Raw genomic sequence first — 17,098 nt, forward strand, 5'->3', positions numbered from 1 at the left:
ATCTCCCGCCTTTAGTTTAAAACCATCACCCTTTGTCCTGTCATAACAGGCCCTGCTAAAATGTCCCCATTAGCAAACATTATGTCCTCAATTGTCCTTTTGTTTGTGTTTTTACAGCACTAGATGATGCTGGAGACCCCAAATTCTGCTTTATCCACACCACGATCACCGCCCTCCCTCACCCCGGGGCTCCCGATGCAGCCGCTGCTCCGCCGGTTCGAGCCCCGGCGCCGGGGGGCGGATCCTGTCGCTCCCCCAGCCAATCAGCTCATCTCCGCCCCTTCTCCGCCCCGCCCCCTGCGGGCCAGCCTCTTTTCAGATTGGCTCCTGCGCCCGGCTCATTATGCGACGGGAGCGCGGCTGTGATAGGTTGAAGGTGCTGCCCGTCCGGCCGCGGCTGCTGCCTCCTTGTGCCTGCGCTGCGGGCGGGAGAGCGGCGCCGGGCCGGGCAGCGCAGGCAGCGGGCGGGCAGCGCAGCCCCATGGAGCCGTGCTGAGGTACCGGGGGTTCCCCCTGCGGCTCCGGGTCGAGCCGAACCGAGCCGGGCAGGCTCCAGCCATGTATCCCGCCACGCCCGCGGGCACATGGGGCAGCGCTTGAATCGCTGCCTCGATGTCCCCGTGGCGTTGCCGCCGCTGAGGCGGAGGCTCCTGCTGCTCTTCATCATGCTCTTCCTCTGGCTCTATATGTTTTACTCCTGCGCCGGCTCCTGCGCCGGGTTGGCGACCCGCGGTTCTCCCGCACCTCCCCGCGCAGCCCCGCCGCTCGGACCGGGCGAGGAGAGCAGCCTGGAGGAGCAGCGGGCAGCGCCCGACGCCGCCAGCCCCATCTCCAGCTTCTTCAACGGCTCCGGTACCAAGCGGCTGCCTCAGGCCATCATCATCGGCGTGAAGAAGGGGGGGACGCGGGCGCTGCTGGAGTTCCTGCGGGTGCACCCCGATGTCCGCGCCGTCGGCGCCGAACCCCATTTCTTCGACCGCAACTACGAGCGGGGACTCGCCTGGTACAGGTACCCGGGGGGTGTCCCCTGTCCCGGGGCGGGGGGAGCGTCCGCCCCGGGGTTCGGAGCAGGTCCCGGGGCGAAATGCGAATATTCCGCTAAATACAACCCCTCCGAAAAAAAAAAAACCACCCCCAAAACCGGCGCGGAACTTGTTTTCCCCGTTAGCTCAAGCGGCGGCGGGGTGTTTGCAGGCTTTCTGCCAGCCAAACCCTACTTAACCTTTAAATGAAGGTTAAATATTAATATATATATATTTAACACTCTTATTTCGTTGTGCTTCCAAGGCTTTTGCTGGAGTGTGTATTTTTCCTTCCGCTTGGGGTGTTGCTGAGGGATGGCTGGTGTATCCGAAATACCCTTCGGGTCGGGGGACAAGGCTGTGCGGTGGCGTTTTCCCAGCAAAAGCAGGTTTTTGGGTTTTGTTTTTGGACTTTTTTGGCAGCGCAGCAGCAGCCCGGGACTGGCAGGCGGCAGCTCTGCTTAGAGATAAAACTTCCTCGATCGCTTCGTACGCTCCTTCTGCGTTAACTTTCTCCTTACCACTATAATCAGCTTTCTAGCTGATAAATTGCTCGGGCTCGCAGTTTCCAGCCTGGCGCTGGGGTGGAGATCGTGGCGCGGTCCGCGATGGGGTAACGTGTGCTTTGGGGACGGGATGAAAGGGTTTTTTGGCTGAGGGGAAGATTCTAAATTGTAGGATTGCACCGGCGAGAGTGGATGGAGAGGGGGGTTCGGGGGCGCAGCCCCGCGAGTGATGCGGGGGCTGGAAGAACCGGGAGCCGGTGGGTGCGGAGAAGAGTCCGGAGCTCCGGGGCCCAACCGCACTCCGGCTTCTTTTCATCCTTTTATGATTAAAGTTCCCTTTATCAAGAATATTTTGAATGCGTCTTTCTGCCGAGTGCTTACAGGAATACTAAAGCAGCAGAGATGGGAGCTTTGAAGATAGATGCGAGCTGTGAAGTTATTTTAACCTCTTTGTAGACTTGAAACTCCCACCCTGCAAGTTCGATTAGCTTTATGTCTCTTATTTTATTTTTAATGTTGCCATCCCTCAGCAGTTAGTGACATGAATGCAGGATAAGATCTGGCCAGGAAGAAGCCGTTTTGGAAAGCACTTTCGTTTTATAATATTCCAGGATTTCGGTGGCGGGTGAAGCGTCTTGTCCCATAGCGACCACGATGAAATCTTTACAAATTCAGTTGGTTTAAAAAAACATATATATTAATCTTGCATTTTGAAAGGAGAACTTGCATGTAACAGAGCAGCAGACCTGTCAGGATTTATTAGCAAAATGGTGTTGTACGTGTTGAACTCTGTTTTTAATTAGGCACCTAAATTAGACCATAAAATGGTTGATTAATCTTTTACAAGTAAGAGGTGGAAGGGGAGAAGGAGAGAATAATGCTTATGACTACATTAATCTGTTTTCCCAGATGCAGCGGGCAAAAGTCAATATTTACAGGACAGATCTTATTTTTAAATTCGGACAAGCTGGCGTCAAAGTCGCGTGTAACTTCTTAAAGTTTCACCTTATCAGCTGCTTAATTTTAAGCAGCGTGGGGCCCTATCCCTGCAAACACGCTGCTACGTTATTGAGTAGTATATTTGCAAAAGGGGTTTTGTAGCTGAAATACAACACATTTTCAGGTCTGAATGGTGACGCTCACAAGCAGGGAGCAAAGTGATGCTGGACGTCTTGAAATCACTGGGGTACAACTCACCCCGGGGATCAGAGCGTGTTTGTTTGGCTGTGGGACTGGGACCCGTTTTGACTTGAAGGGGGGAGACTAAATAATGCAAAATATACGGGGAGAGGATGTATTTGCTCAAATCAACAGACAAGTTGTTCAGTAATTGTGCTTTATTTCTAACTGCTATTTGTATTAGATGCAGAAGTTTGTTCCTATAAATTTCAGCGTTATAAATCAGACACTGTATGGCTCAAAACTCCCTCTGACTTCAGGGAATCTTGGCTTCTCAGCGCTCCTCAAGTACATGCTGATTTTTCCAAGCCCTAATGAGGCTTTTATTTATTATCTTCATGTCAATAAGGAGATGCGTTTGTATTTTCTTGTTAATGGCCCAATAAAATGAGATTAAAATGCTATAAAACATCCGCTGTGCCAGCGTCGCGCTGGGCAAGCCTTGGCTCTGCTTTTCAGATGCTTTTGCACGAATTGACTGAACTTGGGAACTGGGGGAGTTACTTGTGTCCTTGCAGTTTAAATCCAATTGCCGTGGCTTTGAGAGGGTGAAGATGCGATTTTTGACCCACATCTCATTGAAAGTATGTTTTATTTGACTGGCTTCTGGCTAAATAGGCTCATATCTGTTAGGAGTGTTTGTTTAAGTCGTTATTGCCCTATAATGAGGTGGTTCTGATGCAGCCTTTTTCTCACATTTCCAAGAGGCAGAAGGCATCACAAATATACTTATTTAGCTTGATGAAGGCTTACATTTTGGGGTATTTGTGATTAAGCATATTGATGTTAATTGCTGCTGTCTAAAGTTTTCGTCTATAGAAAATAACTTTGGAAGGAGGGAATTCAGACTTGTTTTCTTGCTCTATTTTCTGTCAAGTGTCTTTTTTTCCCCCATGTGTGGAAGGCAAAACAGCATCGAGTGGTGCTGACCACTGTTCCTAAAAAGCAGAGGGAAGAGCGGAGAAAAATCAATTGATTTTTCAATACTGAGATAGCTAGAAATCTAATGGAAATAACGTCTGTACGCATAGTGCGGGGTTTCCCCCCCGGTAATGAATACAGCATGTTAACTGCTTCAAATGAAAATATGTACCATGACAGAGGAGAAACGGGATCCAGCCGCTATTGCAAACTTAATTTTAAGTAGCGCCTGCAACTTTGGGGTAATAAAGAAGTTTCCTCTTCGCAGCAGTGAGGAGCTCAGCGCCGCAGCCTCCGCGCGGGTGTCCGGCTGCCCGGAGAGCCCTTGTTTTCTTATGGGTTTACTACATGGCTTTTGGGAGAAAAAAGTGTTTCTTGCAAACCTAGAAAATCAGTTGTATTTTATTTTTAAGTTTCCTTCGTTATTTTATGCAACAGTGGTGCTTTTTTAAATATACTAGCGACGTGGAAACCTTTTGCCCTATAATTCAGGTAAGAAAAAAAAAAATCATGCTGTTAGGGTTACGTGGGTTTTGGTGATGTGTGTGGGGGGTTATTTATTTTTTTAAATCATTTTAGGCCCAGGGGGCTGTACTACCTGGTCTCTCCTGCCACGGGCTGCGCGTCCCCAGCCCCGCTCGCCACCCCTGATTGATTTGGTGAGTGCTCTGCTCGGAACCCCCGGCTGCGGTGTCGGTCGCGGTGCTCGCCCGAGCTCTCCTGCCTCTAACAGGGCAGACAGGAGGCTGCTTTGGCTTCTTTCCTATTTATTATTTTTGGCAGGGGGAAATCCTTCCAAAGCTGGGACTTCATCTTCTCACTATTGCCAAGCTGCCTGAACTCATCCTGCGTGCTGAGAACGGGTGGTTTGGGCCAGCAGGATCAGGCCCAGTCTGGTCGTGTTCAGTAAACAGCTTCAAACATGCGTTCTTCCACTCCTCAATCACCTAAATAAGCATCAGAGACCTTAATGTGCAAAGTGCTGCTTCACTGCAATTCCTGAATCATGAGAAACTTACTTTTTTTTCCTTTTAATTTTTCTTTTTCCCCAGGAGTCTCTTTATTTGTCCCCAAGGAGTGTGAAACTTGTGCTTGCAACTGGGAGCAGGGGAAGGATAAAGCGATGATGGTTAAAAGTCCTGGGGTGAAAGCCCAGCAGAACCAGGGGCAGATCTTGAGCAAGGCAGGATTTTGCCCCTGTGTTTGCCCAGTCTCTCTAAAGCTCGGCTTTACAGTGGTACAGAGGATTTAATACCTGCCACTTAATTACCATGGCACTGTGCATGGAGCCGGCAGCGCGGACGCAGCCGGGCGCTTGCAAAACTCAATGTCTTGTTTCCATGAGGTGTTGCAAGGTTTGTTTGCCCCAGGAAGTCTGGGAACAGTCTTGATTTTTCCCAACTGGACTTTGGGCGCAAATGACCGTATCTGAGCAAGGGTAGGTTCCGCCAGCATGTTCCCATGGGCTGGGATGAGCATGTCCTAGACAGTTGTGTTCTTTGGGGTGGCTTTGCCAGGCAGCTTTCATGCTGAGATTTTGTTTTCTCCATGTTGAAAAATAAAAATCAGCTATTGACCTTGCATTGTGTTGCGCTTAAGCGAGCTGGGACTTTTAATGGCCCTGGACCTCAGCCGTTGCAGCAGCTCCCCATGATGTTGCCTTGGCCGCTGTGCAAAGTTTAGAAGAAAATGGCCCCAAAAAAGAAGGGCTGGGCTGTTACAATCAGTCAGCAAGGCCCTTGTGTTTGCATGGGCTCATTCCTTTAGATCTGGGGAGGGTTGAGTTGTTCAAACAGATGGCAAAGATTATTCGTGTTGCTGGGGTTTCAGCGCGCTGCTCCGTTTCAAGCATGTTGCCCGATATGACGCACGTGACAAGTTCTTCCCAGCACGACGCTGGGGGGGGACGACATTGTCTGCCCCGATCGGGTTTCATGGCCTCACCTGTTGAGCTGCTGAACTTTTCAAAGTTGACCATGCGTTGGGGTGACGGATGCGGATGGTGGATCTGCCCGGCTAATCGCGTTAGCGCGGCACCGCGCGGCGTGCCGGGGAGCCTTCTGCTCCTTCTTGGCATGAAAACCATGGGAATGAAAACCCATGGGCTTGACTCTGGGTTTGGGATTTATTTTTTTTTCCTTTTCAAGTGGGCCATGGCAGATGTCTGTAACACACACCGAGCTTTGGATACCTCAAGGCGCTTCCAGTGCAGGCTTTGTTTTTAGAAGCATCCAGCAAGCCCCGGGTGCAGCGGCTATAAAAACTCTACCCAAACCGCTGATCTTCTGAGCTGTATTTCCAACCTGGCCTGATCCTGGACGTGTCTTTCCGTCAGGCCTTGCTTGCTAAACTGCTCTTTCTGCTTGAGACTGGATTCAATGCTATTAATCCATCCCAAATAGGAAGAAGTCTAATTTAGTGATCACTCAGCCTTGAGCAGTTGTGTCTTCTACTGGCGTGACCACATGTGATCAATGGGTCCAGGGGATAATGAATCGGTCAGGGCCATATGGGAGGGTTAATATGCTCAAAGAACAACAAATAGCGGGTCACGTCACTTCAGCGGGGTAATTAGGAGGTCAGGGGCTATCGGCTGCTACCTGTTGTCACCACGTGGTGTGTGCGGAGGGGCTGGAGGAGAAGCTTCTCCTGGGTTTGTGAAGTGACTAAGTGCTGTGCTGGGTCCTGACTTGTGCTGATGACTGTACCGGCGCTTGCCCACGCCGTTGCAATTCCAGGTCTTTCAGCAGCTCGCCGCGTGTTTTCTTAATTAGCTCACGAAAGCGCCGCATGGTTTCTAAAGGAGCTCAGCCCAGCGGCTGTCACTGGCGGGCAACAGAGTAAATGAGCCTTATCTTGACTTTCTTAATGGAAATGAGGGCTCCCATGATGAAACATATTGATTATCGGCGGGCTCTGAGGGAAGGTGGGGTTAATTCGGGGCAGGGGTTTACTGGTGGCGTAGCTTTGCCATTAGGGAGTTGCACCAGCACTGGGGGTGGTTGTGAGGAGCCCATGGACAAGTTGGGAAGGGCCTCACGTTGTGCTGTGGGTCAGATGAGAAGAGGAAACCAAGGTCAGGAGAGCAGTTCCCCTGTCTTGAGCATCTTTCTGCCTGGGGATGGCGGGGGCTGCTCACACATGATGTGCAGGAGACTTTAGTTTGGTCGTAAAAGTGATGGGAAGATCACCTCTCCTGGTGCGACGTTGTCTTCAGGCGTTCCCCGTGGCAGTTTTCATAACAGGAAAGACGGAGGAGGAGAATGGTCTCAGTGATGGTGAATTTGCATGCGATGTCCTTGTCCTGGGAGGGGTGGAGGGGTGAGGAGGGTGCGTGGGGAGCTGAGCTGCCTTGCGCGGCTGCGGAGCTGCGAGACCTTGCACCGCGGCTCCATGACCACATATGCGCCTGTCGCAGGGTCCGGGCGGCTGGGATACGTGGGTGGTTGGGGGTTTAGATGGTGCTGGTGGGGACGTTAGAGGAAAATATAATAGGTGTGGAAGTGTTGCTGGCAGAAGACCTCACTGATTTCTAGTAAGTGAATAATTTGATTTTTAAGATTACTTCTGTTAAAATATGTCAGCGAGGCAGTTCCCTGCCATGTGGTGGGTAGCAGGGAGAGAACTTTATTCAGAGGGAAATAATGCCATGTTCTGCTAAATGCTTTACATCTGCGTTAACCTCCTCAGAAACCCCCTGGAACTAGCCTGCAACAAAATCAGTTTTATTTTCTGGTCTCCCTACAGAACAGGGATGAAGACAGAGCATCTCTACTGAGGGATGCTGTGGCTTAGCTTCAAGGAGTCATGGCACTTCATGTCAGCAGAGGATCTGACCCAGAATTTGATTTGCAGCCAGTCTTGGATGCAGGGCCAGGTGTGACTAACCCTCAACCCTAAGCTCTCGACCTGGCTTTGTGCAGCATCACCCGAGGAGCTCAGCTTTGCTAAACTTTGTTGGGGGAGCACTCGTCCCTTGTCCTTGCCTTCTGGGAACTCTTGTGCTGCTAAAATTCATAAAGCCAGGGCTATAATCTGGCCAGTCCTCCCAGCTTGTACTGCTGGGGACTTCTGCAAATCCACTGAAAAGTGGCTTGTTTAAAATAAAAGTGAGCGGTTGTAACCTCTCCCATGAATTGGCGCGGCCTCTCCTCTCCTCTCCGGTGCGCGTTCCTGGCAGCTCTTTCAGCCCAAAGTGAGAATTGTGCACGGGCTTTCATTTTATATGCCAATGCATAATATTATAGGTGGATGTACATATTTTATACATCCCTTGCTGAAAGTGATTGCAAGGCCAAATCCTGTGTTAGCGCAACCACGATCCGGCAGTGCTGAGAGCAGCTGGAGTGAAAACACTGATTCTCTTCTAGAAAAATATACTTTTCATGTGGGAAGCTGGCTCTGAGGAGGAGATGAGTCTCCAGCAGCGTGTTGGTGGCCAGGCCTGGAGCAGGTCCCCAAACTTGGCTGTGTTTGATGCAGTCCCTTGGGATCAGGCCCTCAGCCTGTGTCCATGGGACTGTGAGTGTGGAAAACGTCCCCACAGAAGCCAAAAACCATTACAATGATTAATTTTGATTAAACAGCTACACAAGCTTTTATTAAGGCCCTGATCTCGCAGTCTGTCTCAAGTATCGAATGCAAACTTCTATTGAAACTTGAAAGTCTACAAAGTACAGGCGAGCGGTGCATGGAGGTGTGGGAAATCTTTAGAAAACTGCTCGTTTGGTGAAAGAGTGATTAAACACGGGAAAAGCAGAATGCAGTGCATTACACCTGGGTTAAACTGCATCAGTATCTTTGATCGGGAGCAGGGCCTGGGTGAAGCTGCAGCTCGGTGCAGAGATCTTCCCGTCACTAGGGGGAGGACGAAACCCCGGCGATTTATTGATGAAGTGCTTTCTTGCTTCATTGAGCTGTTAAATATTTGTTTTAAAACTGGCACTGCCTGCAGCTTTGGCGTGCCCTCCGTTTGTTTGGGTCTTTTTGTTTTGTTTGGGTCTTTTTGTTTTTGTTTCATTTTTAAAGGTGTATTAGACTTGGAATGGAAGCGGGAGGCGTTGGGGTAAACAGCAGGTGTGTCCCAGCTTGTCAGTCCCAGCAGCAGCTGTACACGGTCCTCAGCTGGTTTATGCGCAGCTGCTAAATGTGACTTGCAGAGGGACCCCATGGTTTGCTGTGCCCCGCGTCTCTGCGTGTCGGGATGAAGGTGGTGCCCGATGCCGAGGTGCCGCGCATCTCTGCTGTGAACCCCCTGCACCCTCCTCTGGTGTCGCATTTAGGGAATTATACCACATCAGAGCCGGTCCCCTGGGCGCCGGGGCTGTCCCCATCTTCTGCAAGTGGGTTGGGAAGGGGGAGGCTCCAGAGGGTCTCCCCTGGGATGGTGGGTTTGATGGGTGTCTGTGAGCATCCACGAGCACCTGCCCTGGCTTCACCGCGGCTGGACTGAGCAAAGTCTGCGAGCCGAACAGCCTCAGCTTTGCTTGTCTAGGAAGGGCTTAGCAAAGCCTGTTGTCTGTCTCCCTCCTGCTTCCCCAGCACTGCGCACTGAACTTGTTGCAACGTAACATAGAACTCATAGCTTTTCTTTTTTATTTCCCCTTTTTAATTTCCCTCTTGAGCTGGTCTGGTAACTAACGAGCCTTGGGCTGTCTGCATGGTGTTTTGACAAGCAGAGGGAATAGCTAATAAGGGGTGTTGGGCAGCAAACGAAGCCTTGGGAGAAGATATCAGCCTTGCCAAAGCAGAAGTGGAATAGCCGGTTAGGGTTTCAACCCGGGTTTTGCTGCAAGGCGAGAGGGGCTGGGAGCTGCCGTCTGCTCCGAAGCTCCGTAATGAGAGGCTGGCGCTGCCCGGACAGCCGGACGCGCGAGGAGCCGCGGCCCCGCGCCGGGAGCGTCCCGGTGTCTCGGCACACACCGACGCCTTGGCCGGCTGCACCGCGGCTGCTGGCTCCCCCCAGAGACCATCTCAAGGTCACACGGCTAAATGCAGTGTAATAATTAATTAAGCTATATATAAACAGCAAGCTCGTGTGGTCCTAAAGCAGATTAAGAGCCTGGGAGTTTCCTGTCGTTCACCTTCCTCCCCACGGTCTTCTCCTTCCTTGGTTCCTCTGAGGGTGAGACCTGCAGTTGTTGCACTCTCGGCTGTCCCAGTAAGGCTCTCCAGTTGGGTCAAGCAGCTGCATGACTGGGTCTGAACCCCAAAACCATGGGTGCAGAGCAACGCCTGCTCCAGGGGAACACCTGGCTCACCCAGTTCGCCCATCAAACCCAGTCCTCTTGCTGGTGCTGGAGGAGAAGACACATGGGGGTCACGTCACTCTATATTCTCCCAAGTAGTAAGTGATACGATGAGAGGAACAGCCTCAAGTTGCACCAGGGGAGGTTGAGGTTGGATCTTGGGGGCAATTTCTTCCCCAAAGGGCTGTGGGGCATTGGAACAGGCTGCCCAGGGCAGTGCTGGAGTCACCATCCCTGGAGGGTTGAACAGATGGAGATGAGGTTCTCAGGACATGGTTTAGTGGCAGGGGTGGGTTAATGGTTGGACCTGATGATCTTGAGGGTCTTTTCCAGCGAAAAAGATTCTGTGATTCTATATTGGGGCCTGATGCTGGGAATAGCTACTGGGATTTGTCTTTATCAACAGGTGTTTCAAGGCTCCTGTTGCTTTGAGGCTCAATACAGCAAAAGCTGAACTGCATAATTTGTTCCTCACCATGGTGGTGGGGAAACCTCAGTGGGGAAACCTCAGTGTGGGGTTAAAACCTCCACAGAAAGCACAGTTGTGTAGGGTTTGCAGCATGGAAGTCGAAGAATAACCCAGGCTGGGTTTCCTGAAAGAGCTACAGGAACTTAGTTTGTTGATGAGGCTTGAAACTAAACTCAAACAGATGCTTGTTTGTGACTCCTGTGGAGTTGAGATTTGCGTGGTATCAAAAAATTATGCTCCTTTTTTCTGTTCCTCACACCTGTCTAAAACTGGTCAAAACTCACTCCAAACTCCAAAAGTAAAAATTTAGGGATAACATTTAAAGTCGAGGTTACTTTTAATATAGGTGAAGAAATATGCCCAGAAAATAAAAAATTGTGTTTCCTAATCAAGCACAGGTGACATGTGCTGTTGAGGCAGTTGGAGAAGAGCAGAGCAGCTTTCAGCACTTCTAGGTCAGTCTTGTTTTTTGCAGTCAGGGCACGTGCATGCCACAAACCCATCAGCAAAGCCTGATCCTTGGCTTTGCCCAGCGAAGTCCTTGGAAAACCGAACAGACCCCATGGCTGGCTCTGGGAGTACTGCAGGAGTGAGTGTCAGCACTGCCCAGGGCCTCTTCTGTGGCTTCCTTGATCATGTCCTTGTGCATGTCCAGTTGACTGAGGGCCACCACTGGGGACAGGGCTGGTGGGAAGAGCTGGCCAGGGCTGATGGGCTCCGTGTGAGACGTTGTGTTAGGGTAACTTGGGTTGTCCAGCTCCCTGGCTCTCCGAGGCAGAGCCGGCTTGTCTCCAAGTGCCAGGCTGTATCTACATCCAGGAGATGGAGGCAGAGAGAAAAGACTTTGTTGAGGGCTCACAATGGAGTCCTGAATGGGTTCAGTCCGGGTCAGAGGAGGCCAGGCTGTCTCTTTGGGAACCCAAGGGTGTAGAGATCAAAGGTGCGCGTGAGTCAATTACAGTTCACATTTGGTTCATCCATATGTTTGGGTATTTGAAAGGCTTCAATGGTAACCCATTTTATATCTCTTATGCCCATTGATTTGTTAATCTGACACTTGGTTTCATCTGAATAACAATAGATCTCATTCAGAGCCCTCGGTGTTCAGGGAAAAGTCATTTCACTTGGGTTGTGCTCCAAGGCCTCAGCAGACCAGCCCACTGTGCTCTTTATGTGGAAGGACTTGAAGGATTCTGGGGTAATTCTACAGGATAATTCCATCCTGTCGGTGACTCTGGAAGGAAATTGACTGGCGATGGAAACAGGGTGGGATGCTGAAGGGTCGGTGCTGGGTTTTGGCACGTGTAATTTTGCTCCAAGAGGTCCTTTCTGGTTGCTGCTGTGGACCTGCCGTGGCAGCCTGTGAGGTGTAAAGTGGTGGGCAGGGTTACAAAGACAACCCAAGTAGTTGGAAGTGGAAAACAAACATGGAGAGCCCTCTTAAATACAGCCTGAGTGTGCTGGACTATGTCAAATCATTGGTATGGTGATGTGAAGTCTCTAATTACCTGAATACCTTTTTCATTAGAAGCCGTGCTTTGCATCTGTGGTACTTGCAGCAGAGCATCTCCACCAGCCGAGCCTGCTCTCTAAAGAGCTCTTGACTGGATTTCGTTGACTGGTCATGACCACGTCATGATCCCACGTAATGACCGAGCTGGGAGGGGAGTCTGCAGACAGACCTGCTCCTTCATGTTTCCCAAATTGGTGCCTGTCGCCCTCCTTTGCTGGGAGTTTCACTCCTTCACAAGGCTGGTTTGGTTCTTTCTGCTCTACCCTGAGTCCTGCAGCATCACTGGGGACCCACTTTGGGACGTGGTGGCACCATGAACCCATAGCTCGATTGCCTCAATGTGCATGCTGCTTTTTTGTCTTGGAACTTAATTTTGTTTTCTGTCTTTGATGTTGGGGGGGCCCAGGGTGTAAAAACAGTGAGGAGAAACTCAGGAGGTTCGTCCTGGCCTGATTGGAGATGTTGGGGAAAAAATCCTGTTCTAGACAAATGTGTCTCACTCACTGCCCTGGTCTGTTTACCATGGAGCGATCTTCATTTCCAGTGCTACTCCTTTATGAGTGTAAATCACAAATCCATTAACAAATGAGTTGAGGTGACAATCCCATTTGTGTTAAAATGCATTTAGGGATCAGTACTGAGAGGATCACCGGTGTATTAGTTTGCCAGGCCTTTTGTTCCAGTGGGCGGCAAATATAGCTCATCCCAACAGGAGACATGCTGACCGGGCCGGTGTCCAGATTGCCACCCATCTGAATTGAGGTTGGTGCCACCCCTCCCTTGCTGGGAAGGAAGCAGGAGACCTTCAGAATTAAATCGAGTGGCTCAGCTTGGAATAAAGGCTAAACCAGTTTTAAATTCTTGGCCAACTCGATGGGATGCTCAGGTCAATGAGCAGCCAGCTGGCGAGTACGGGGCACACTTGGCTGGGCACCTTCCCACACCTCTGGTCCTTCTCTGAGTTTGTTCTTCACTGCCATGACTGGCCACCAGGAAGGTGACCTGTCCTCCGATGGTCCAAGGAGGTGTCCCCTTCTCTTTAAGGTGCTCGAGCAGGAATCTCAGTGCTGCACGGTTATGTGGCTGGTTTGGTTGTTGCTGAAGGTGGACTCATGCAGCTGCAGTTTGGCAGCAGCTCACCAATATCACTTGGCTTGTGTTAGAAATGCAAACGCATTATCAAAAAGGGCAGAAAAAAATCATAACTTTCTTTTATCCACAGTGAGAATGCAAAGCTGGCTGCTTTTTTGAGCTGTTGTTTTGGAGGTCTCTGCTGTTCAGGTGGTGCTGGATGCCCATAGGATCCCTTTAGGTGCAGAAGGTGGATTCTTGGCAATCACACATGCCTCTTTTAAAGACTTGTAGATGTAAATCTGCCTCAAGGCTTGTTTCAAGCCAGCCCTGACCCTGGCGCCCCGAGAGCTCCTTTCCCACGTGCTGCCGAGGAGCTAACGGGCTTCAGCTCAGTCATCACATGGGAGATGCTCTGAGGACTCGTGGTGCTTGGAGGAAAGTGCTGCTGTGTGAATAAAGCATTTTCCTCGCTCCACTCCCTGCCTTGCTGTCCCCATGGTGAGGAAGAGGAGCAGGAGCAGAGTTATCACACAGCTGCCACTGGCATCAGACCCTTTTGGGGTTCTTAACCCAGCATGGTGGTTTAAGCCCCGCTTTGGCATGTCTTACCCCAAGGACAGACAGGTCGCCGGGGATGCTTTCCCTTCATCAGCTATGAACCGAGGGGTGCGAGCTGTGGTGTTGCTCAGGGCAGAAATGGGCTCCGAGGCTTATCGGGAGGCTTTTTCCTCTAATCACAGCTGTAAAGCCCCAGCGCAGAAAGGCTGGGCTTGATTAGGCAAAGTGTGTGTCAAGGTGGCAAGCAAAGCCCTCCTTGTGCAAACTCTGGTTTGCTCATGCGGGTGTTTAACAAAAGGCGCCGTTATCAGCAGGGCTTGTTACCTGCCCGCGCAAGCACACAGATCAGGGCATTAATTTCTGTGTTGGGGAAAACACAAAAAAGCTCTCAGCAGAGCTGTGATTTATGAATGTGGCAATAGGGGAACGTGGTCCTGCCCGTATCTCACTGGGTCAGTTTTGTTTGCTGGGTGTCGACTTGTGCAACATTTGGTTTGGAGTTGGCTCTTTGGTTTGTGGGTCGTTGGTTGTGTGGGGTTTGTTTGTTTAATATTGTGTGTGTGTGTGGTTTTGTTTGTTTGTCTTTTCTTTTTCTTCCCCCTTCTAGCAAAATTGGAGCAGGTGAAATGTGTTGGCTTGGCAGTACCCCAAGGAAGAGGGTCAGTGTGGGAAGGGGTGCTGAACTTCATCTCCTTCTAGTCCTGTCCTGGGTGGAAATTTGTCAGGTATTTCTGCCTGTTCAGCCTTGATGTACTGGGATCAGCCACCCATGTCCAGCTGCTTTTGGTGGTTAGAGAGAGGCTGCTGTGACGGTCACTGCGTGCTTACTTAACCAGAAAGTATGTGCCGTAAAAATCAATATCCATATAAACTGTATGGACCCAGTCAGGGGCTACCTAGATCAGGAATGCCACCTCCTGGGGTCCTGGCTGGGGGCAGGAGCCCTGGGGTGACCTGGTGTGACAGGTCATGGGTGTCCCGTGCAGGGTCCAGCCCTGCGGCACGTCCCTTCAGGGGAGCTGGGAGGATGCTCTGCTCCTCGTACAGCAACGGGTGCTTTGGCTCTTGGCGGAGTCATGATGCTACTTGGTTTGGACATCTCATTCCTGAAGTATCTGGTGCTTCTGGGACACCAGCTGAAAGCTGGTAAGCTGCATGCAGTCTGCAGTGCCGGCTCTGTGCACCTCAACGCCCGCTTCTGCCTCCCCTGAATCCCAGATCCCCATGTCCATGGGGTTTAACCCGATGGAGGTTGCTCCCTTTGCTGCAAGGAGGCATTTTCCTAAGACCTATGAGGAGGAGGTGTCCAAAAGACCGATAAGTAGCAGTGCCTGTGGGGTTTTAACTTGGCTTGGATGCGGCCAAGTTGCTGCTGTGTGGCAAGAGAGGTGACAGCAAGTGGTGGTTTTGTGATGGGAGCTGTGGGAACAGCCTGTTTGTTCTCCAGCTGGAGCTGAAACCAAACCCCTGAGATCGGGGTCTCCGGGGCTGGTTGAAGCCAAGTGACAACCGTGTTGGCCACACATCTTCCGCTGCAGGGGACGTTTCTGTCCCCTGGATGTGTTTTGGATGTCCCACCAGCTATGATGTATCTGCTTTTAAGCCTTTTCCAAGCCAGGCTTCCTTTGCATAAGCCTACTCCAAGTTAGCAAAAGCCTTGCAAAATCCATATCTTGGTTTTTGCCTTTTTTTTATTGCTTTCTACAGTTTAGCTGGTAACTCCAGACCCTGACTCTCAGGCTTTGCCTTTTTATCTGGATGGGGACATTCCTTCTGTGCTTGCAGGTGCTGAGCCAGTCCAGGCTCAGCAGGCACTAGTTCCAGCTTCCCACAAAGGGCAGGATCAGTGCTACCGAGGTAAAGCCGAGTTCAATTAGTAACATCTCTGGTACAAGGATGTGTTAAACCAGCAATCTCTCTAAGAGGCTCCAAGAGCAAGAGCTTCATCTTGCAATGAATCCGTAAGTGGATCCACCAAATCTTTGTGTAGCAGGAGCTTAGTACACATAACATTAATGCAAGGCTATAAATTTTTGAGGAAAGAGAAATGTCTGGTCCTTCTGGTTGCGATAAAGTAAGAGGCGGCACGGAGAATTTATTTTTCCCCAGGAGTGAGTTGTGAGCACTGAAATCGCTGCAAATGCCTAAAATTCTTCCTCTTTCCTCCCTTTCAGGCTGTTGTCTGTTTAATTTATAGAGAAAAATGTTTCTACTGCTTTGCAATAAACTCTTGGACACCGTGAAAGTGATCTTTGCTCATTCCAGACCCGCACCAGCGCAACCCTGGGGTAGCTGCTGACTTAGAGCCAGGGTGAGCGGAGCCGAGGTGGAGGTGGTGAGGACTCACTGGTGGCCTTCAGGTGCCAAAGAGAGGGAGGGACACGACACTGGTGCAGCCACAGGGGTAAATTCCAGTGAAACACTCCCACGGGGTGTACTAAGTGGTGAGATGGTGCAGGAGTAAAATACACGGTTTGGCGGAGACAGTTGGCCCCGCAATCTGCTGGAATAAAAGTGTTTAGTCCCGGTTTGCCAGTTAGCTCAGTCATGTTTCCTGCTGGGTTTAGGATTTGTTGGGTTTTTCTTCCCCCACCCGTTTTAAATCATGAGTTTCACAGAACTGCCCCCTCCCTGCTCTGCTTTGAAACAAGAGGTCTTTATTTTCCCTTTTTTGGGGACATGGGGACAGATTAGAGTAATCTCACATGACTTGACCGGTGGGCAGTGAAGTCCGGTGATGCTGGGTGATATTCTAAAGAACTCACCCATAAACAGCAATTAGTTTTTAATCGCGGCGCTGCTCCCGGCCCCCGCGCCCGCAGGAACAGCAACGTGTGCTCTTTGTGGGCCGGAGCCGCACCGGGGGACCCGCAGCCATGAAAGGGAACCCGGGGGTGACCGAGAGGAATAAGATGCTCATTTCGGCCCCACCCCCTTACTGCGCTCAAAAGCTCTTATTTTCAGAGTAGAGCACTATTGAAGCATCGGGACAATGGAGACCAAATCCTTCTGGGGGAGGGGAAGTGCTGGCAATCGCATCTTTTGTTGCTTTTACTTCTTCACTTGCCTATATGGCCTCCCCTGTCCCACCCCTCCAAGAAAGCCACATAGATGCTCGCTAGATGATAATGCAATCACTTTCTTGGGACCTTGCTAATAGGATTATAATTATTACTGGAGATGAACTGGAATGAATAGAATATTTACCACTTCATCTTAAATTATTGTAAATCCCTCCAAAGCAGCCCTTTGAGATGTAAAGTGCTGCCCCTCTCCCTTCGGTGAAGATAATTATTTAGTGGAAGTTCAGAGCTTTTAAGTATGATGGAGGACAGAAAGAGGATCGGTGTTTACATAAAGAGGATGGTCTTTATAATGAACTGCTGAAGTTGATGAATATCTTGCCTGACTCCAGCAAAGGAGGAGGGAAGGTTCTTGCTGAGCAGTTGTAACATCTCAGGCTGTTGCGGGGGGAAGAAGGGAGAAAATAATTGGAAGTTTGGACCTTCCTAGTCCAAAGAAAGTCCCACATCTCCGCAGCCTTGAAACAAGTTGGTACAGGAGTCCTGGTGTCGATGGCGACGTTTTGGGCTTGTTCTTTAGAGTTG

The 17,098-nt window shown here is 50.5% G+C and overlaps 1 protein-coding gene across 1 annotated transcript in view; it reads left to right on the forward strand.

Annotated features, from left to right (window-relative positions):
- Nucleotides 1-17,098, forward strand: part of LOC309446885 (heparan sulfate glucosamine 3-O-sulfotransferase 3B1-like) — a 38,560-nt gene that overhangs the window by 12,050 nt on the left and 9,412 nt on the right. Inside the window, exon 2 of the mRNA XM_082067068.1 lies at nucleotides 118-1,009. Coding sequence (XP_081923194.1) covers nucleotides 585-1,009 — 425 coding nt within the window. The 5' untranslated portion in view covers nucleotides 118-584. The remainder of the gene's footprint in view (nucleotides 1-117; nucleotides 1,010-17,098) is intronic.

This window comes from Streptopelia decaocto (assembly GCF_964273445.1).
Source record: "Streptopelia decaocto genome assembly, chromosome: 16".
Taxonomy (NCBI): domain Eukaryota; kingdom Metazoa; phylum Chordata; class Aves; order Columbiformes; family Columbidae; genus Streptopelia; species Streptopelia decaocto.